Source organism: Salmo trutta, chromosome 18, assembly GCF_901001165.1.
Source record: "Salmo trutta chromosome 18, fSalTru1.1, whole genome shotgun sequence".
Lineage (NCBI taxonomy): Eukaryota > Metazoa > Chordata > Actinopteri > Salmoniformes > Salmonidae > Salmo > Salmo trutta.
Genome location: NC_042974.1, coordinates 37,571,839 through 37,593,352, shown reverse-complemented (window position 1 = coordinate 37,593,352; position 21,514 = coordinate 37,571,839). Strand labels below are relative to the sequence as shown.

The 21,514-nt window shown below is 42.0% G+C and overlaps 1 protein-coding gene across 1 annotated transcript in view; it reads right to left on the bottom strand.

Annotated features, from left to right (window-relative positions):
• LOC115153257 (glutamate receptor ionotropic, delta-1) overlaps positions 1-21,514 on the bottom strand; it is a 454,984-nt gene that overhangs the window by 46,060 nt on the left and 387,410 nt on the right. Inside the window, exons 9-11 of the mRNA XM_029698512.1 lie at positions 13,923-14,024; positions 10,047-10,244; positions 8,691-9,012 (exon numbers count right to left, since the gene is read on the bottom strand). Of these exons, the coding sequence (XP_029554372.1) occupies positions 8,691-9,012; positions 10,047-10,244; positions 13,923-14,024 (622 nt within the window). The remainder of the gene's footprint in view (positions 1-8,690; positions 9,013-10,046; positions 10,245-13,922; positions 14,025-21,514) is intronic.

Sequence of the window (21,514 nt, the reverse complement as noted above, 5' to 3'; positions counted from 1 at the left end):
ACTCATTTCCTGGATGCAGAGTTCAACAGAGTTCAAGTAATGGTCAAGCAAATCGTAGAGAAAGCAGACTATATTGCAATCATCTCTGATGGGTAGTCGAATGTTCGTGGGCAAGGAATAATTAATAATTAGCAATCTATTTCACCAAGCAAAGTGAGAAGAATAAGAGCACCACATTGAAGCTGCCCAGAAACACCCATTGGGGTGATGTTGTCATCATGTTTGACAGTCTTCTGGAGGGGAAGGAGTCTCTCCAAGAAATGGCTGTATCACAGTCTGCCGATATGGACAACCCCATCAAGAGGATCCTCCTGGATGATGTATTTTTGGGAGAGCGTGAAACTCCTGAAACCTAAAGCAGTAGCCATTTGCACGGATTGAGGGAGACAATGCCATCCTGTCTGATGTTAAGACTCTGCTTGCAGATGTAAGAGAAGAAATCCGTACTGCCATTCCCACTTCACTGTTGCTCCAAGCCGAGGAAACTACAGTTCTGAAATACATCAAAAAGCATGAAGACTTCTGCCTGAAGCCCATACACGCCTCAGCATACGTTGGAGCCGAAGTATGCTGGCAAGAGTATGCTGTCTTGTGCAGAGATCAACAAGGCCTATGGTGTCATCACTACCGTGTCTCGCCACCTTGGCCTGGATGAGGGCAAGGTTCTTGGCAGTCTGGCAAAGTACACTTTCAAGCAAGGGCTTTGGGATGGAGATGCAATATTTCTTTTATTTACCATTTATTTAACCAGGAAGGCTAGTTGAGAACAAGTTCTCATTTACAACTGCGACCTGGCCAAGATAAAGTAAAGCAGTGCGACACAAACAACAACACAGAGGTACACATGGAATAAACAAACGTACAGTCAATAACACAATATAAAAAAATTAAGTCAGTGTGTGCAATATAAGGTGTGTGCCAATGGCGTGAGGAGGTAAGGCAATAAATAGGCCATAGTAGTAAGTAATTACAATTTAGCAAATTAACACTGGAGTGATAGATGTGCAGATGATGTGCAAGTAGAAATACTGGTGTGCAAAAGAGCAAAAACTAAATAAAAACAACATGGGGATGAGGAAGGTAGATTGGATGGGCTATTTACAGATGGGCTGTGTACAGCTGCAGCGATCAGTTAGTTGCTCTAACAGCTGATGTTTAAAGTTAGTGAGGGAAATATACTGCTTAAAAAAATAAAGGGAACACTTAAACAACACATCCTAGATCTGAATGAAAGAAATAATCTTAATAAATACTTTTTTCTTTACATAGTTGAATGTGCTGACAACAAAATCACACAAAAATAATCAATGGAAATCCAATTTATCAACCCATGGAGGTCTGGATTTGGAGTCACACTCAAAATTAAAGTGGAAAACCACACTACAGGCTGATCCAACTTTGATGTAATGTCCTTAAAACAAGTCAAAATGAGGCTCAGTAGTGTGTGTGGCCTCCACGTGCCTGTATGACCTCCCTACAATGCCTGGGCATGCTCCTGATGAGGTGGCGGATGGTCTCCTGAGGGATCTCCTCCCAGACCTGGACTAAAGCATCCGCCAACTCCTGGACAGTCTGTGGTGCAACGTGGCATTGGTGGATGGAGCGAGACATGATGTCCCAGATGTGCTCAATTGGATTCAGGTCTGGGGAACGGGTGGGCCAGTCCATAGCATCAATGCCTTCCTCTTGCACACTCCAGCCACATGAGGTCTAGCATTGTCTTGCATTAGGAGGAACCCAGGGCCAACCGCACCAGCATATGGTCTCACAAGGGGTCTGAGTATCTCATCTCGGTACCTAATGGCAGTCAGGCTACCTCTGGCTAGCACATGGAGGGCTGTGCGGCCCCCCAAAGAAATGCCACCCCACACCATGACTGACCCACCGTCAAACCGGTCATGCTGGAGGATGTTGCAGGCAGCAGAACGTTCTCCACGGCGTCTCCAGACTCTGTCACGTCTGTCACGTGCTCAGTGTGAACCTGCTTTCATCTGTGAAGAGCACAGGGCGCCAGTGGCGAATTTGCCAATCTTGGTGTTCTCTGGCAAATGCCAAACATCCTGCACGGTGTTGGGCTGTAAGCACAACCCCCACCTGTGGACGTCGGGCCCTCATACCACCCTCATGGAGTCTGTTTCTGACCATTTGAGCAGACACATGCACATTTGTGGCCTGATGGAGGTCATTTTGCCGGGCTCTGGCAGTGCTTCTCCTGCTCCTCCTTGCACAAAGGTGGAGGTAGCGGTCCTGATGCTGGGTTGTTGCCCTCCTACGGCCTCCTCCACGTCTCCTGATGTACTGGCCTGTCTCCTGGTAGCGCCTCCATGCTCTGGACACCACGCTGACAGACACAGCAAACCTTCTTGCCACAGCTCGCATTGATGTGCCATCCTGGATGAGCTGCACTACCTGAGCCACTTGTGTGGGTTGTAGACTCCGTCTCATGCTACCACTAGAGTGAAAGCACCGCCAGCATTCAAAAGTGACCAAAACATCAGCCAGGAAGCATAGGAACTGAGAAGTGGTTTGTGGTCCCCACCTGCAGAACCACTCCTTTATTGGGGGTGTCTTGCTAATTGCCTATAATTTCCACCTGTTGTCTATTCCATTTGCACAACAGCATGTGAAATTTATTGTCGGAATCGGCCAATATTAGCCGATGTCTATTAGCCGATGTCTAGTTTAACGCCCCAATGTGCAAAACCGATGTCAAAGCTGACATACCTATATAAAGTAGGTACATGTCGTAATGATGCCATGTAAAATGTTACGCTATACGTGCAACACAGCATTCCTAAACTAGCCCACAATGTCTGCTGTGTGGATCGAGCAGTCATTTGAAAGAGTAACAACATTTCAGCGAAACAACTCAAAGGTGAAATCCATTAAAGACAAGATAATGGAATTCATTGCCCTTGACATTCAACCGTTCTCTGTCGTGGGTGATGTTGGCTTTCGCCGACTGGTCAAACACCGGTACACACTACCAAGTGCACTATTTTTCAGATGTTCCCCTACCGGAGTTACACAGTAATGGCGTCACTGCTATTAGCTTCACGACATACATACTATGGAATGCCGTTTGGGTCTTTGCGTGTCAAAAAAGATACAGTAGCACTGTCAATGCTGTACAAAAAAGTCTGCAAACAAGCAAACACCGGCCACGAACGATGTGTTTACAATACCATGTTGGTAATAAAGCATAAATTGTTTGACCGCAACTTCTTGGGTAGATAGCTTTAGCTTGGTACCTAGCTAGCACCAATACAACCAGCCTGAAAACAATGACCTGTAGAACCTGCAGTCATTTTCATTATTCTTAGCAATGATTTAGGAATCCTTGTGAGTAAGTACTAGCTAGGTTGCCACTTGTTGTTTGCCTATTGAAATTGAACTTCAGTTCCTGAAAATAAATAGATAGCCAGGTACTTAACCCTGTTGCCCACAGCTAACATTATAAGCAGCCAGCTAGCTTCATCTGGTTAGTGAGGCTTGACCGCACTGGGTTATGCATTGTGAAGCTAGCCACAATATGGATTAGGCACATTATTGGAATTTGCGATGTGCTTTCAAAATAAAAGTACGCAATTGACAGTAATACAAATTAATACAAATAGTATAATTATGCCATACTTTTATTTTGAAGGCTAACCGCAAAGTCCACTATTGTGGCTAATCCTTATTGTGGCAAGCTTCACATAGATGGGTTCGACCACCATTAATCAAATAAGAACTGTCTTATAAATTAGGGTTATTTTAGAGGATGACACCTAGCTATATAGTTAGCTAGCTAACAATAGCTACTGAAACAGATGTGTTATTTGACATGTATCTTTTTTGACACGCAAAGACCCAAACGGCGTTCCATAGAAATCCTGGTAGAGAATGAAACGACTGAACAGCAAGTAAGTGAAAGAAATAGGTTTTGATTATGTTTCCCTGGAAATGGGGACATTCGTAAATGCCAACAAAATAACTTTTTAGTCAGTGTGGTGTGTGTGTGTGTAACCTTTATTTAACTAGACACGTCAGTTAAGAACAAATTCTTATTTACTATGATGGCCCGGACGACGCTGGGACAATTGTGCGCCGCAGTATGGGACTCCCAATCACGGCCGGAATGTGATACCGCCTGGATTTGAACCAGGGACTGAGATGCAGTGCCTTAGATCGCTGCGTCCATTTGTGTGTGTGTTAACTATTTAACTGTACTAGAATGCTTAAAAGGCCACTAAAATTGTAAATATTGGTTACCGTGATCAGCATCAGGGTTTTTTGGCAAGGAAAATATCGGTATCGACCAAAAATGTCATATCGGTGAATCACTAATTTATATATTTCTTAATTCCCTTATTTTATTTTTAGATTTGTGTGTATTGTTAGATATCATTAGATATTGTGAGGATCGATGCTCGAGATGAGAAGCAAGTCCAGGGAGAACATTGAATAAACAACGGACATGAAAAAGGACAGGAACAGCGCCTGGACAGGGGGAAAATAACGACATCAATGCTGTCACAAGGAACAAACTGAGGAGCAGACAAATAAAGAGGGGGTAATCAACAAAGTAATGGAGTCCAGGTGGGTCCAATGTTGCGCAGCTGCGCATAATGATGGTGACATGTGTGCGTAATGAAGGGCAGCCTGGAGCCCTTGAGCGCCAGAGAGGGAAAGCGGGAGCAGGCGTGACAGATCGAGCAAGGAACACCAGCATTTCGCTACACCCGCAATAACATCTGCAAAATGTGTGCATGTGACCAATACAATTTGATTGCTATTATAAACTGGTTACAAACGCTATTAGAACAGTAAAAATAAATGTTTTGTCATACCAGTGGTATACTGTCTGATATACCATGGCTTTCAGCCAATCATCATTCAGGGCTCAAACCACCCAGTTTATAATTCACACCGAGGCTTTGTGGTTATCGAGAGGGAGTGTTGGAAAGATCTTTGAAATTGAGAAAGGAACTGTTGTCATTTGCAATGGATGTAAATTAAACTGACTTGACTTTTTGTGTAATGAAAAGTAAATGTGTCTCCTTGTCTATGTAACAGACATTTGGGAAACTGAATGTACTGAATGCAAGCATGAAGGGGAAATACCAAAACATTCTACAGATGACCGAATCAGTGGATTCAGAGGAAATATTTCTTATTGGAGAGAAATCCGTTTGACTCTGATCCTGGCTCAGCTGACATGCCGGTAGTTCCTGACTCAAAGGGAATACCCTGCAGTCTCCCCCCGAGCATTAAAACTCATGGTACCCTTTGCCAGCTCATATCTGTGTGAAGCTGGATTCAGTGCTCTCGTCTATATTAAAACCAAATATCGATCCAGATTGGATGTGACAACAGACATGAGGGGCTCACTGTCGACCACGCCCCCTGACTTTGATACGCTCCGATGCGACACTCGTCAAGCACATGCATCTCACTAGTGGTGGTGAAATAAGAGACATTATATCAGACTAATTTGCACTTGACTGTCATAGCCCCACATTAAAAGTATGTGATGTTGAGTTGAGAACACTATCAGAAATACTGTTAGAATGATTTGCAATTGACTGTCACAGCCCCAAATAAAAAAGTTAATATTAGCTGTTAATTACATACTTTTTTTTCACATGGTTGGGGTCGCAATAATTTTCAGATATCAAATTGGGGTCGTGGGCCCAAAGAATTTGGCAACCTCTGATGTACACCTTCTCACAATCATCCACAGTGGCAGTCATATTTACCAACACATTTACGTCATCCTCCAAAGACATGTGTAAAGGTCAAAAGTGAAAATGAAAAAAAGTGAGGATTCCTAAAATGTGGTGGGCGTTCGGCTTAAAAAGGCTGCCTGGCAAAGTGCTAGATCAGTGGTCACCAACCTTTTCTTAGTCAAGATCACTTCGCAGTCAAAAAGCAAGCTGAGATCTACTGCTCCGACTTTTTTTTATTTTTACATTGCCCTCACTCAAACAGTTTTGTAGGAATGAGGGTTGGGCAGTAGGCCTAATACATTATCACAGCATATTGGCTCTGTGATTGGCCTGCCAATATTGTTAATCAGACCATATTATATTTCAAAACGCGAGCTTTGATAACAAAATAGATCAGTTGGTTTAGCACTTGTGAGGCACTGTGGAGCATGAATTGAAATAATTTGCTTTTTTATTTTTCACTGGACTGATGGTACCTGCATCTGATGGTCAACGAGGTCAAATCACAATGTCAGTGATCTTCAGGTTGAAAAGTCGGAGATCTAGAAAGATGCCAGAGTTTTTCCTACTTGGAATTCCGAGTTGGATGACCGTTCAAAAGAAAATTCCCAACTGCCTCTCACGGTCCCTGCTCTCTCCCAGTGTTGCCAACTCAGCAACTTTGTCGCTATATTTAGCGAGTATTCAGACCCCTCTAGCGACACATTTTCAAAAAAGCGACTAACGACAAATCTAGGGATTTTTTTTTGGTGTTATTGGAGACTGACGTGAAAGCACGTATTGTACTTACTCTTCTCAATGAGCAGCGGGTGTTGCCATGGGCCCCACCCCCGTCCCAAAGCACTCACAGGCGGCCCAGTTCTCGCGCAGCAGTCCCTCCCAGCTGCAGTCAGAGCAGGAGATATTCACCCCTCCGTGTCCAGACTGCAAATGAATCGCGCATGCGGGAAGCCGCCGCTGGCTGATCCCGCCATGGCTTACATTCAGGGTGGGATTTAAATGTAAAAAACTAAACTAAAAAACTAAAACAATTTATTATTTTTTTTAATTAAAAACTAAGTAACTCCGCCAGAGTGTCTCTTTTGGGTCACCTTTGCCGGTCCCAAGCCCGGATAAAGGAGGAGGGTTGGAATTGTGACATAAAAAAAACAAGAATCGACAGAAGAAAGTTCATTTGTAGTTCTAAACATATTTAGGGTGTTTTTTACTCACTTTTTGTCTCTCCCACAACATTCCTACAACGTCCATCACAATTACATGCACATGGCAAATTATGCAAATTAGGTGATGACGTCATTTAGCGACTTCTAGCGACTTTTAGGACAGCCAATAGCTACTTTCCTTACTGAGGAGATGGCAACACTGCTCTCTCCTTCCTTTCCTCCGGTGAGACTGACCAGAGAGAGGGGACACCGTCTTTCACCGGATGGTGAAACTTGAGTCGCACCGAATCTGCCTCATGCACAAATTCATGTTTTTCCTATGACCAGAGAAAGTTAAATATTCCTTAATATTAAAATCGACACGACGAGCTTCTAATAATAATGAGACGCAGGGCTATCGATACTTGGCTACTCATTCATTGCAGCCTGAGCGGAAGTATGGAGAAGGCGATTTTTGTAAGAGTGTAGAATAAAAACAGTGACAGTGCTGAATATAAACTTAAACATGAACTCACTCATAAAAACAGCAGCTCTTTGCTGTATTCATTGACAGTCTCTCTTAAAAGTTATTAAATCTTACGTAGGCTAGTAGCCTATTAAACTTGGCTGTGGCCTGGGTCATGGAAGCTCTGTAGCCACGTGATTTGAGCTATCCGATTGGGCAGCGCAGTAGGTGCACTCGATTTAGTCACAGATTTGCCTGTCAGCCGGGTAGGCGGAGATTGTACCCGGTGCGCAGGACTTTTGAATCAAGTGCACCTACCGGTAACAGCTCAACACGATTTTAAAAAAGGAGCGCAAACCTTGATCGTTCATTGGCTTTTCTACAGAAATATTTAGTGATCAACTAGGAATGTCTTGAAGATCGACCAGTCGATCGCGATCAACCAGTTGGCGACCACTGTGCTAGACACTGTTGAGGGTTTAACAGCGGTTGCTGAAGTAGTCATTTATTCACAACTGAGATGGATCCGGACCAGACTCAAAAACCTGATATTCTTTGGGTCAAGGGAACTTTAAAACACTATAGTGGGAAATGGGCTCCAATCTTCAAATGAAACAACTCTGTGCTACCTGTATGTGTGGCATTAATAGGGACAAAACAAAAGCCTTTTCTATTGTTTCGATGTCTGGTTATACACCGACTCTTTCCATAAATGACCATGTGAATCCAGGTGAAAGCTACGATCCCTTATTGATGTCACGTGTTAAATCCACTTCAGTCAGTGTAGATGAAGGGGAGGAGACATGTTAAAGAAGGATTTTAAAATTTTCAAATCCATTAAAACATGGATTGTGTATGTGTGCCATTCAGAGGGTGAATGGGCAAGACAAAATATTTAAGTGCCTTTGAACGGGGTATGGTAGTAGGTGCCAGGCGCACTGGTTTGTGTCAAGAACTGCAACGCTGGTGGGTTTGTCATGCTCAACAGTTTCCCGTGTGTATCAAGAATGGTCCACAGCACAAAGGACATCCAGCCAACTTGACTCAACTGTGGGAAGCATTAGAGTCAACATGGGCCATTATCCCTGTGGAATGCTTTTGACACCTTGTAGAATCCATTCCCCAATGAATTGACACTGTTCTGAGGGCAAAAGTTGTTGCTAATGTTTGGTAGTGTATATCTGTCTATCCATCTAGCCATATAAGGATCTATCTATCTTTGTGTCATATTGCTGCCAACGGTCAAATGTCACTGTTTTGTTGTCAGTGATATTGTACCAAGTAAGCATTTTACTGCATATGAAGCGACTTTGATGTAAGATGCTGGTGTCCCCTCTTTCCTCTCTTGTGATGCCACAGTACCAAGCTCACCTTGCTGCACAAAAGCTCCATAGACAATCCAGATGGCGCTCTGGAGGGAGGTGGACACAGAGGTGGCCTGGTGTCCCCCTGGGGGACGGACCGACTGGACCCGCCTCAGGATGAAGATCATGACACCGACCACGGGGATGGCGGCTGCGATGCATGCCCAAACGGCCAGATCAAAGGGCGCCAGGAGAGAGAAGATATTGATCTTCTCCTCCGACTTCCTCATCAGAATCCCCACAGAGTAGTCCAAGTAGCGCTTGCTGAAGTCCACCACACTCTCCCTCTCTGGAGTTATAGTGATGGCTGATACTGCCAAGTCTGCTCGCTGTGGATGGATAGAGAGATAGATCAGTTACAGCCCTGAAAATACATTCAAAGCTGTTGGTTCTGAGATAATACTCTGTTTGTTGATGTTTGCCATTTCATGGTCACAGAAAAAAAGTTAATAACCCTGTTGTGGCTTTTTCTTTCGCTCTTTCTATTGTTATATGGGCTTGAAACTAGAGCGTCACGATTTTCCCCTCTGTTCTTGTTCTATTTCACACAGCAGAAGGCCATGCAGACCTATAGAAGCCAGACAGATTCCACATGCCAATTAACTCAATTATTTTATTGTAAAGCTTTATTGTAAAGGCTAATCTCACATGACAGATTTACAGTACATTGATCACATGTTGCTAGTATCTTTTTTTCAAATTTCACAGCAGTATCAACACTGGTTTTGGACACATGCTGATAGAGTGGGACCCTATGACAGAAATCATGTCTGGATTGTTGGGATAAACACTATCTCAAGGCCATAATCAAAGATAAATTCTCCCTTCATGAAGTGATAATGTCCGCAAAGTATTGTTAGCGTGAAAGGCTGAAAAGTAGCTCACCTGGGCTGCATTCTCTGCAGCAAGTTCACTTACAGGAAATTACAGGGACTTACACATTTCACAAGTCTTATTTCTACCTGTGATTCTCTACTCCATTGGGTGATAAAATTGTCCCCTGACCACTCACTGCCCTACTGTTAGCATTGTTAGCCTGCTGAGTTGAAGTCCCTCCTGCACTGATGACTGCTTTGTCTAGAGCAGCCTGATTGTCAGCCTGATGGCCAGACTGTAGTGGGGCCACTCTGATGCAAACATCATTGGCCTTAACAGATCTGCCACAATAGCGAGTCATCACACTGTGCAGTGACTATCTTTCCATGAAGACCAAAACTATAATGTACTCCACTGTGTCAAGGCTACAGTCAGCTACTCAGGGAGGAAAGAACTGCAGCAATTGGGAAAGACGATGTCAACAGCAAACTATCGATCAACCTCCAAAACAAACAGTACAAACTCCAGTTGTGGTGGACAGACTTACCTTACTGATGAGCTCTCCTATCATGCCGTTCCAGGAGCCGTTGAAGGTAGGGGTGCCATACTTTCCATCGGCCACCTGGTAAATCTCATACTTGAAGCCCAGGATCTTGCCCAGAGCATCCAGAACATCAATGGAGAAGCCTTTGTAGCGTTTAGGCTGCCCAAGAATGTTCTCAGCTACCATCACAAAGGGTTCCTCCTGTTGGATAACATATAGAACACAACATAATTTGGGTTTAGAAGTTCAACTTTACTTTGACTAAATGCCGTGGCTCAAAAACATACAGATATAGAGTATTCATGAAGGCAAAAGTTTAAACACTACTGTACATTTGACAAAGTGTCCGTGTGCATTAAATCACAGTCCCATCATTTGTCAGAATGCCAGCGTGGTTCATAAACGGGTCCAGTTCAACCGAAAAATTATTTTTTGTCATTCCGGACTTTTGGGTGACAACTTTATGAAGACCAGCTGCAAGTCAAACTTCATCTTCATAAAGTGTTTCGTGGGTGTCTGTTGACCTGTAACAGCCAGTGTTGTGGAGACGTGGGACACTTAATCAGGCAGAAATTACCATTCTAAATGTACTGAGGCAAACAATGGCTCTTCTTTATGGGAGAGTGTCAGGGATGAATTGAATGGGTGGAAAAGAGAGTTGAGGAGGAGAGCTGCTGGGGTGGATTGGAAAAAATACATGAATTAAACAGAGCTGCCAAGAGGAAGCCAAGCAGAACTTATGTGAATAAGAATGGGGCAGGTAAATCTTGTGTGAAGAGAGAGAGCAGAATGGTAGCGGACAAGCAGCAAAGGAGGAGCTGTATTGTATGGTTGCCCTTACAGAAAAAAAAAACATTATTTCACATGTGGAAAATCACATTATTTCACATGAAATGTTAAACATTTTACATGTTTTTGGAACAATTCACATGTTCATATTTTCTTGTGTAGTCGTATGTTATCCAGCCTGGTCTCATAGACTAGACGTAAAGGTAAATCCGAGACACTCTAATTAGTATTATATGTTAATGTGCGTTTGGTATGGTTACATAAGACCGATTGTTACTTAAGGGTGGATCTGTGGACGTACAACGTGAACATCTAGCAACCCAAAGTTTGCAAGTTCAAATCTCATCATGGACAACTTTTGCATTTTAGCTAATTAGAAACTTTTCAACTACTTACTACTTTTTAGCTACTTAACAACTACTTAGCATGTTAGCTAAACCTTCCCATAATCCTATCCCTAACCCTTTTAGCTAACAATTTCCTTAACCCTTTTAACCTAACTCCTAAACTTAACCCTATCTCCTAATCCTAACCAACATTTGTAACATATCATACATATTGTACATTTTCAAATTAGTAACATATTGTATGTTTCGCAAATTCCTAACATATACACTACCGGTCAAAAGTTTTAGAACACCTACTCATTCAAGCGTGTTTATTTTGATTATTGTCTACATTGTAGAATAATAGTGAAGACATCAGAACTATGAAATAACACATATGGAATCATGTAGTAACCAAAAAAGTGTTAAACAAGTCAAAACATATTTTATATTTGAGATTCTTCAAATAGCCACCCTTTGCCTTGATGACAGCTTTGTACACTCTTGACATTCTCTCAACCAGCTTTAAAAAAAATGTATTTAAAAAAAGGGAGGACCAAACCCTCCCCTAACCCGGACGACGCTGTGCCAATTGTGTTCCGCCCTATGGGACTCCCGATCACTACAGTTGTGATACAGCCCGGGATTGACGCCTCTAGTACTGCAATGCCTTAGACCACTGCGACACTCAGGAGCTTCATGAGATAGTCATCTGGAATGTATTTCAATTAACAGGTGTGCCTTAAAAGTTATTTGTGGAATTTCTTTCCTTCTTAAAGCCAATCAGTTGTGTTGTGACAAGGTAGGGGGTGGTATACAGAAGATAGCCATATTTGGTAAAATACCAAGTCCATATTATGGCAAGAACAGCTCAAATAAGCAGAGAGAAATGACAGTCCATCATTACTTTAAGACACAAACGTCAGTCAATACGGAACATTTCAAGAACTTTGATAGTTTCTTCAAGTGCAGTCGTAAAAACCATCAAGCACTAAGGTGAAACTGGCTCTCATGAGGACTGCCACAGGAATGGATGACCCAGAGTTACCTCAGAATTTGCAGCCCAAAGGGCTAGAGGAGACTGTGTGAATCAGGTTTTCATGGTCAAATTGCTGTAAAGAAACCACTATTCAAGGACACCAATAAGAAGAGACTTGCTTGGGCAAACACGAGCAACAGACATTAGAACGTGGAAATTTGCCCTTTGGTCTGGAGTCCAATTTTTGGTTCCAACCGCCGTGTCATTGTGAGATGTGGTGTGGGTGAACCGATGATCTCTGCAGGTGTATTTCCCACCGTAAAGCATGGAGGAGGTGTTATGGTTTGGGGGTGCTTTGCTGGTGACACTGTCTGTGATTTATTTAGAATTCAAGGCACACTTAACCAGCATGGCTACCACAGCATTCTGCAGCGATACGCCATCCCATCTGGTTTGGGCTTAGTGGAACTATCATTTGTTTTTCAACAGGACAATGACCCAACACACCTCCAGGCTGTGTAAGGGATATTTGACCAAGAAGGAGAGTTATGGAGTGCTGCATCAGATGACCTGGCCTCCACAATCCCCCAACCAAATTGAGATGGTTTGGGATGAGTTGGACCGCAGAGTGAAGGAAAAGCAGCCAACAAGTGCTCAGCATATGTGGGAACTCCTTCAAGACTATTGGAAAAGCATTCCAAGTTGTCACACTGGTGTAAATGATTTTGGAGAAAGGCGCAGGAATACACAATAGGGGTTTTTAATACACCCAAAACAAACACGTGTAGAAAAACACTGGGCTGTACCCAAACAAAAGAGCGAGGGTAAACCTCATTGAATGACACGATACCCGTAATGCACAATATAAAGCGCGCAGCATAACAGCTGCATCAACGCATAGGTACTCACACCACCAACGGACATGGGAACAATAACCAACAAAGACAGAGGGCACATTTATAACATACTAATCAGGGGAAATGGAAACCAGGTGTGTGTAATCAGGCAAGACAGTCCAGGGTTGAAGATAATGAATCCCTTTCAGTGAAGCCTAGAAAGCCGGTGACGTAGACCTCCTGAACTGGTGAACAGAATGAGCATCAGTACTGGGGGGATCCGTGACACAGATGAAGCTGGTTGAGCGATTGCCAAGAGTGTACGAAACAGTCAACAAAGAAAACGGTGGCTATTTGAAGAATCTCAAATATAAAATTGATTTTGATTTGTTCAACACTTATTTGGTTACTACATGATTCCATATGGGTTATTTAATACTTTTGATGTCTTCACTATTATTCTACAGTGTAGAAAATAGTAATAATAAAGAAAAATCCTTGAATGAGTAGGTGTTCTAAAACTTTTGACCGGTAGTGTAATACAAAGTGTAATTCGTTAACATATACGAAATGGGTGATGGACATCCACAAATTAAAACAAACCATATGAAAAGTAACATATAGTAACTGGAGTCTCTCGTATTTACATAAAGAATAATATAAAATGCTCTGAGACCAGGTTGTGTTATCACATGTTGCTTTACATGTTGTCACATGTTATCACATTAACTTGACATAAGATCATGTGATCACATTAAAACATTTGTTTTTAGAACATGTGTTTTTTTCTGTAAGGGTGGAGTAGATCCACAGAGCCAGATGAAGAAGAAGAAGAGCCAGATCTCACATTATGTTCTAATCCTACATAGGAAGTGACACGGTGACCAGACAGAGTATAGCAGCATCAAGTGGCAAGTTGGTATAGTGTTGGTAGTGAGTAAGCACTTACTAGTAATGTTACCACCTTGACCGTCACTCCTTGCATGCCGTTCTCTATCCGACTCTCCTTTAGACTACCGTTCAGCCCACGAGTTGAGTCCCAAGTCGCCAACTGAGAGAGAGGATGGGAAAGTGAGAGTGTCTGCAATTAAATTAAACAATATATTAATTTCAGTGAAAACTCAATGGGGTGTGTGATGACTAATCTAATCACCATAGTTGGCACACAAGACTCAATCACTTTTAAGAAATGCAGGGAACTGGCCATGCAAACAGGGTTGGGTAGGTTACTTTCTAAATGTAATCCATTACAGTTACTAGTTACCTGTCCAAAATTGTAATCAGTAACGTAACTTCCAGGTTACCAAAACTCAGTAACGTAATCTGATTACATTCAGTTACTTTTAGATGACTTTCCCCTTAAGAGGTATTAGAAGAAGACAAAAATGTATGTTACCAATTGAACCACATCTATTGCAAGATAAATCAATGTTAAAGTTTACATAGCTGGCCATATTTGGATGTTAATTTTTACTTTATGTGTTGGTTATGTAGGTTCCTTCTAACCCATTGCTTTCTACTACAAATAATAATACGATTAAATGATATCTTTACATTAAAAACCAAAGTCTATCAGAATTCCAGTCATTCCAATAAATGTTATACCCCTTGATTTTCAAGAATAGGACTTGGAAATATGGAAATATAGATTAGCCAAATTGTTTTACCTGAGCATGACCCCAAAACTAAGGACTTATTAGCCAGCCCTACTCTGTTGATTATGATTTTGTTGTCATGCAGGACTGATTGGGCTCATTGATTCAAGTTGAAAAATAAATGCTGCGCTCATGGAAAGGCATGCTTTGAGTACTACTGAAAAGTGCTATGCTAGTGCTATGCCATATGCTGCATTTGCTATAGGCCTATTGTTTACCTTTCGGTTGGTGACACTTTGATATGTTGTTAATTAATATGAAGCTGTTTAAAGGGCAAATCCACAGATGGAATAGAAACAATAACAAAACGATCGAATACACATCTATGGGTGCAAGGACTGACCATCCATGATATCAAAATTATTGTTTTAACCATGTTATGAGGCTATACAGTGTTTGTTTACATTTACAATATTTACAAACATTGGAGAAAAAAAAGCTTATATTTTGGGTTTTCATGTAGTGTGACAGTTGAACTAAGCTCATGAGGCATTTCTACCTTATATTCTTCAAGAATCAATGGATATATATATACAGTTGAAGTCAGAAGTTTACCTTAGCCAAATACATTTAAACTCAGTTTCACAATTCCTGACATTTAATCCTAATAACAATTCCCTGTCTAAGGTCAGTTAGGATCACCACTTTATTTTAAGAATGTGAAATGTCAGAATAATAGTAGAGAGAATAATTTAGTTCAGCTTTTATTTCTTTCATCACATTCCCAGTGGATCAGAAGTTTACATACACTCAATTAGTATTTGGTAGCATTGCCTTTAAATTGTTTAACTTGGGTCAAACGTTTCTGGTAGCCTCCCACAAGCTTCCTACAATAGGTTGGGGGAATTTTGGCCAATTCCTCCTGACAGAGCTGGTGTAACTGAGTAAGGTTTGTAGGCCTCCTTGCTCACACACACTTTTTCAGTTTTGCCCACAAATTTTCTATAGGATTGAGGTCAGGGCTTTGTGACGGCCACTCCAATACCTTGACTTTGTTGTCCTTAAGCCATTTTGCCACAACTTTGGAAGTATGCTTGGGGTTATTGTCCATTTAGAAGCCCCATGGTGTTTATACTTGCATACTATTGTTTTCAGGCATTTGCAAATTGCTCCCAAGGATGAACCAAACTTGTGGAGGTCTACAATTTTGGGGTTTTGGCTGATTTCTTTTGATTTCCCCATGACGTTAAGCAAAGAGGCACAGAGTTTGAAGGTAGGCCTTGCAATACATCCACAGGCACACTTCCAATGGTCTCAAATGTTGTCAATTAGCCTATCAGAAGCTTATAAGCCATGAAATCATTTTCTGGAATTTTCCAAGCTGTTTGAAGGCACAATCAACATAGTGTATGTTAACTTTGACCCACTGGAATTGTGATACAGTGAATTATAAGTGAAATAATCGGACTGTAAACAATTGTTGGAAAAATTACTTGTGTCATGCACAAAGTAGATGTCCTAACAGACATGCCAAAACTATAGTTTGTTAACAAGAAATTTGTGGAGTGGTTGAAAAACGAGTTTTAATGACTCCAACCAAATTGTATGTAAACCTCCGACTTCAACTGTGTATGTATGTATGTATATACACTGCTCAAAAAAATAAAGGGAACACTTAAACAACACAATGTAACTCCAAGTCAATCACACTTCTGTGAAATCAAACTGTCCACTTAGGAAGCAACACTGATTGACAATAAATGTCACATACTGTTGTGCAAATGGAATAGACAACAGGTGGAAATTATAGGCAATTAGCAAGATACCCCCAATAAAGGAGTGGTTCTGCAGGTGGGACCACAGACCACTTCTCAGTTCCTATGCTTCCTGGCTGATGTTTTGGTCACTTTTGAATGCTGGCGGTGCTTTCACTCTAGTGACGCTACAACCCACACAAGTGGCTCAGGTAGTGCAGCTCATCCAGGATGGCACATCAATGCGAGCTGTGGCAAGAAGGTTTGCTATGTCTGTCAGCGTAGTGTCCAGAGCATGGAGGCGCTACCAGGAGACAGGCCAGTACATCAGGAGATGTGGAGGAGGCCGTAGGAGGGCAACAACCCAGCAGCAGGACCGCTACCTCCGCCTTTGTGCAAGGAGGAGCAGGAGAAGCACTGCCAGAGCCCTGCAAAATGACCTCCAGCAGGCCACAAATGTACATGTGTCTGCTCAAACGGTCAGAAACAGACTCCATGAGGGTGGTATGAGGGCCCGACGTCCACAGGTGGGGGTTGTGCTTACAGCCCAACACCGTGCAGGACATTTGGCATTTGCCAGAGAACACCAAGATTGGCAAATTCGCCACTGGCGCCCTGTGCTCTTCACAGATGAAAGCAGGTTCACACTGAGCATGTGACAGACGTGACAGAGTCTGGAGACGCCGTGGAGAACGTTCTGCTGCCTGCAACATTCTCCAGCATGACCGGTTTGGCGGTGGGTCAGTCATGGTGTGGGGTGGCATTTCTTTGGGGGGCCACACAGCCCTCCATGTGCTCGCCAGAGGTAGCCTGACTGCCATTAGGTACCGAGATGAGATCCTCAGACCCCTTGTGAGACCATATGCTGGTGCGGTTGGCCCTGGGTTCCTCCTAATGCAAGACAATACTAGACCTCATGTGGCTGGAGTGTGTCAGCAGTTCCTGCAAGAGGAAGGCATTGATGCTATGGACTGGCCCACCCGTTCCCCAGACCTAAATCCAATTGAGCACATCTGGGACATCATGTCTCGCGCCATCCACCAACGCCACGTTGCACCACAGACTGTCCAGGAGTTGGCGGATGCTTTAGTCCGGGTCTGGGAGGAGATCCCTCAGGAGACCATCCGCCACCTCATCAGGAGCATGCCCAGGCGTTGTAGGGAGGTCATACAGGCACGTGGAGGCCACACACACTACTGTGCCTCATTTTGACTTGTTTTAAGGACATTACATCAAAGTTGGATCAGCCTGTAGTGTGGTTTTCCACTTTAATTTTGAGTGTGACTCCAAATCCAGACCTCCATGGGTTGATAAATTGGATTTCCATTGATTATTTTTGTGTGATTTTGTTGTCAGCACATTCAACTATGTAAAGAAAAAAGTATTTAATAAGATTGTTTCTTTCATTCAGATCTAGGATGTGTTGTTTAAGTTTTCCCTTTATTTTTTTGAGCAGTATATATATATATATATATATATCATTTATAAATCTTTAAGTCTATCAAGTCTATCAAAAGTGGGCAAGTTTGAGCATGTGTCTATTAGGCCTATGGATTTTTTTTATCAGCATGAATTAGATTGAGCAATAAAAGCCCCAGTTTATTCCATAGGCTGGGATCCGCACTATATAGCTGTTGCAAGAGCACATTTTTCACTGGCTGTCCACTGGTTTCAAAAATAATGATTGATAGGCAGCTTAAACTTCTTGAATTCAACCATTATTGGGATCATATACACATTTACATTTATGAACAGCCATCCACAACAACCACAATCCATAAGGCGCAAATAGCTAAATGAGAGAGCAGCAGTGTGATTCACATCAATGCGCTATGTAGATATAAATAATAAGTGACATCCGTATCGCCGTAGACTACACCACTGCTGTCATCCTTACCTCCAAGCGTTTATTCAAGTTGGATAATCTTTGGATGCCGACAGCAGTCACACCATTGGAAGACATTTCTTGGACTAGAGGTCGACCGATTAATCGGAATGGCCGATTAATTAGGGCTGATTTCAAGTTTTCATAACAATTTTTAAGAAATACTTTTTAACTACGCAAGTCAGTTAAGAACACATTCTTATTTTCAATGACGGCCTAGGAACGGTGGGTTAACTGCCTTGTTCAGGGGCAGAACAACAGATTTTTACCTTGTCAGCTTAGGGATTCAATCTTGCAACCTTACGGTTAACTAGTCCAAAGCTCTAACCACCTGCTTTACATTGCACACCACGAGGAGCCTGCCTGTTACGCGAATGCAGAAAGAAGCCAAGGTAAGTTGCTAGCTAGCATTAAACTTATCTTATAAAAAACAATCAATGAATCAATCATAATCACTAGTTAACTACACATGGTTGATGATATTAGTTTATCTAGCCTGTCCTGCGTTGCATATAATCGATGTGGTGCGCATTCGCGAAAAAGGACTGTCGTTGCTCCAACTTGTACCTAACCATAAACATCAATGTCTTTCTTAAAATCAATACACAAGTATATATTTTTAAACCTGCATATTTAGTTAATATTGCCTGCTAACATGAATTTATTTTAACTAGGGAAAATGTGTCACCTCTGCAACAGAGTCAGGGTATATGCAGCAGTTTGGGCCGCCTGGCTCGTTGCAAACTGTGTGAATACTATTTCTTCCTAACAAAGACAGCCAACTTCGCCAAACGGGGGATGATTTTACAAAAGCGCATTTGCGAAAACAGCACAATCGTTGCACGACTGTACCTAAGCATAAACATCAATGCCTTTCTTAAAATCAATACACAGAAGTATATATTTTTATACCTGCATATTTAGCTAAAAGAAATCCAGGTTAGCAGGCAAAATTAACCAGGTGAAATTGTGTCACTTGTCTTCCGTTCATTGCACGCAGAGTCAGGGTATATGCAACAGTTTTGGCCGCCTGGCTCGTTGTGAACTAATTTGCCAGAATTTTACGTAATTATGACATAACATTGGAGGTTGTGCAATGTAACAGGAATATTTAGACTTATGGATGCCACCCATTAGATAAAATACGGAAAGGTTCCGTATTTCACTGAAAGAATAAACGTGATAGTTTCCGGATTCGACCATATTAATGACCTAAGGCTCGTGTTTCTGTGTGTTATTATGTTATAATTAAGTCTATGATTTGATAGAGCAGTCTGACTGAGCGATGGTAGGCACCAGCAGGCTCGTAAGCATTCATTCAAAACAGCACTTTCGTGCGTTTTGCCAGCAGCTCTTCGCAATGCATTGCGCTGTTTATGACTTCAAGCCTATCAACTCCCAAGATTAGGCTGATGTGACCGATGTGAAATGACTAGCTAGTTAGCCGGGTGCGCGCTAATAGCGTATCAAACGTCACTCGCTCTGAGACTTGGAGTAGTTGTTTCCCTTGCTCTACATGGGTAACGCTGCTTCGAGGGTGGCTGTTGTCGATGTGTTCCTGGTTTGAGCCCAGGTAGGAGCGAGGAGAGGGACGGAAGCTACACTGTTACACTGGCAATACTAAAGTGCCTATAAGAACATCCAATAGTCAAAGGTATATGAAATACAAATCGTATAGAGAGAAATAGTGCTATAATTCCTACAATAACTACAACCTAAAACTTCTTACCTGGGAATATGTAATCTGATTACAATACTTTTGCTGGTAATGTAACGGATTACAGTTATCATTTTTTGTAATCCCTTATATGTAACAGATTACATGTAATCCGTTACTCCACAACCCTGCATGCAAATATATGAGCTGGTCACCAAGGCAACAAATGCAGCCTCTAGCATGGTAACAGGGTCCTCTTTCTAAATACTGCATCAGTCACACAACTTGCAACCATACTTAGGTAGCACGGACTCCGCAACATATGGCAATGGATGCTGTTCGCTAGAGTTGATGGTGGTGATGACATTGATGGTGATGATAATGATGATGACAATGGAGGTGGTGACAATGACAATGCACTGCAAGCGTTACAAATAAAACAAAAACATGATTACAATTATCTGAGAGAAATATAATAGCTAGATCTACAGCGTGTACATTTTTTTCTAATCTTTCACACAAACATATTCATGTCCTCATGTGCCTTCACTGTGCTTCACCTAGTGCAATATGATGCATTATGCAACCAATACAAAGCCATTAATGCCAGTTTGTCATGGAATCTCTCTGGTTTGACAGGATGACAGGAAATAAAAGCATAATACACATTCTATTAGTTTAACCACCTTACTGAATCCAATCATGTCATACAACTACAGCATCAAAACCATCACTTTGTTTTGGCTACCTTTTCACCTTACAGGGGAAGTAAAAGTTTTTCTTTCGTGATAAATTCTTAATCACAGCTGCTAGCTGGACAAAGAACTGGCACATCTTTGGTACTAGCCTGGGGACCAAGCTGACATGACAAGAGAGCTGGCCTTAGGCCAGACACCAGGACTGTATCTAAACACAGAGCATAGCTCAGTCATCCACATGCAGCAAGTCCGCTCTGCACAGCCTTCCTGCTGCCTACAGGCTATAACAACAAAGGTGGGCTAAAATTAGAATGGAAAGATAGTTTCAAAAGTAATATAACCCACTTTAATTATCAGCCCCATGTTAATACAAACAAATATATATTTGTTTTTTTTGGTTTGTTCCAAACACAAACTTTTTTCCACTTTCTATAAGACTAGGACATTTGAATGAATGAATTGGCTCATTATAGCAAAGCTTTATTTCACAAAGTGAATCCCTTTTAGCACTATGCCCTGTAGCCCACTATTCAAACTAACCAATTTCTATGAAAAGTCAGTAAAGATCATGAAGTCTTTGTTCTGCGCTTTAATAGAGTCTTTGTTCTCTGCTTTAATATCACACAATCATACACTGAATATTATCTATTGTCTAGTATTATTGATGAAGGATGTTGTAACACCCTGTGCAACAGAGTGGACCTTTGCAGGAGACCTTACAACTTCCATTTACAATGAATAACATTGGTAACACAGGAGAGGAGAATGAGAAAGAGGAATGGGATATCAAAATCCTGAACCAAACTTCATGGGTTATTTTAAGACCTGGGGATTTCATCACAAGCCCAACTCTGAACATTGAAGACTGATAGTGTTATGAAATATTGAGTGCTCCCTTGCTCATCCCCTCTTTCCTTTTCTCTCGAATTGAACATGATTTGTTGAGTTAAAA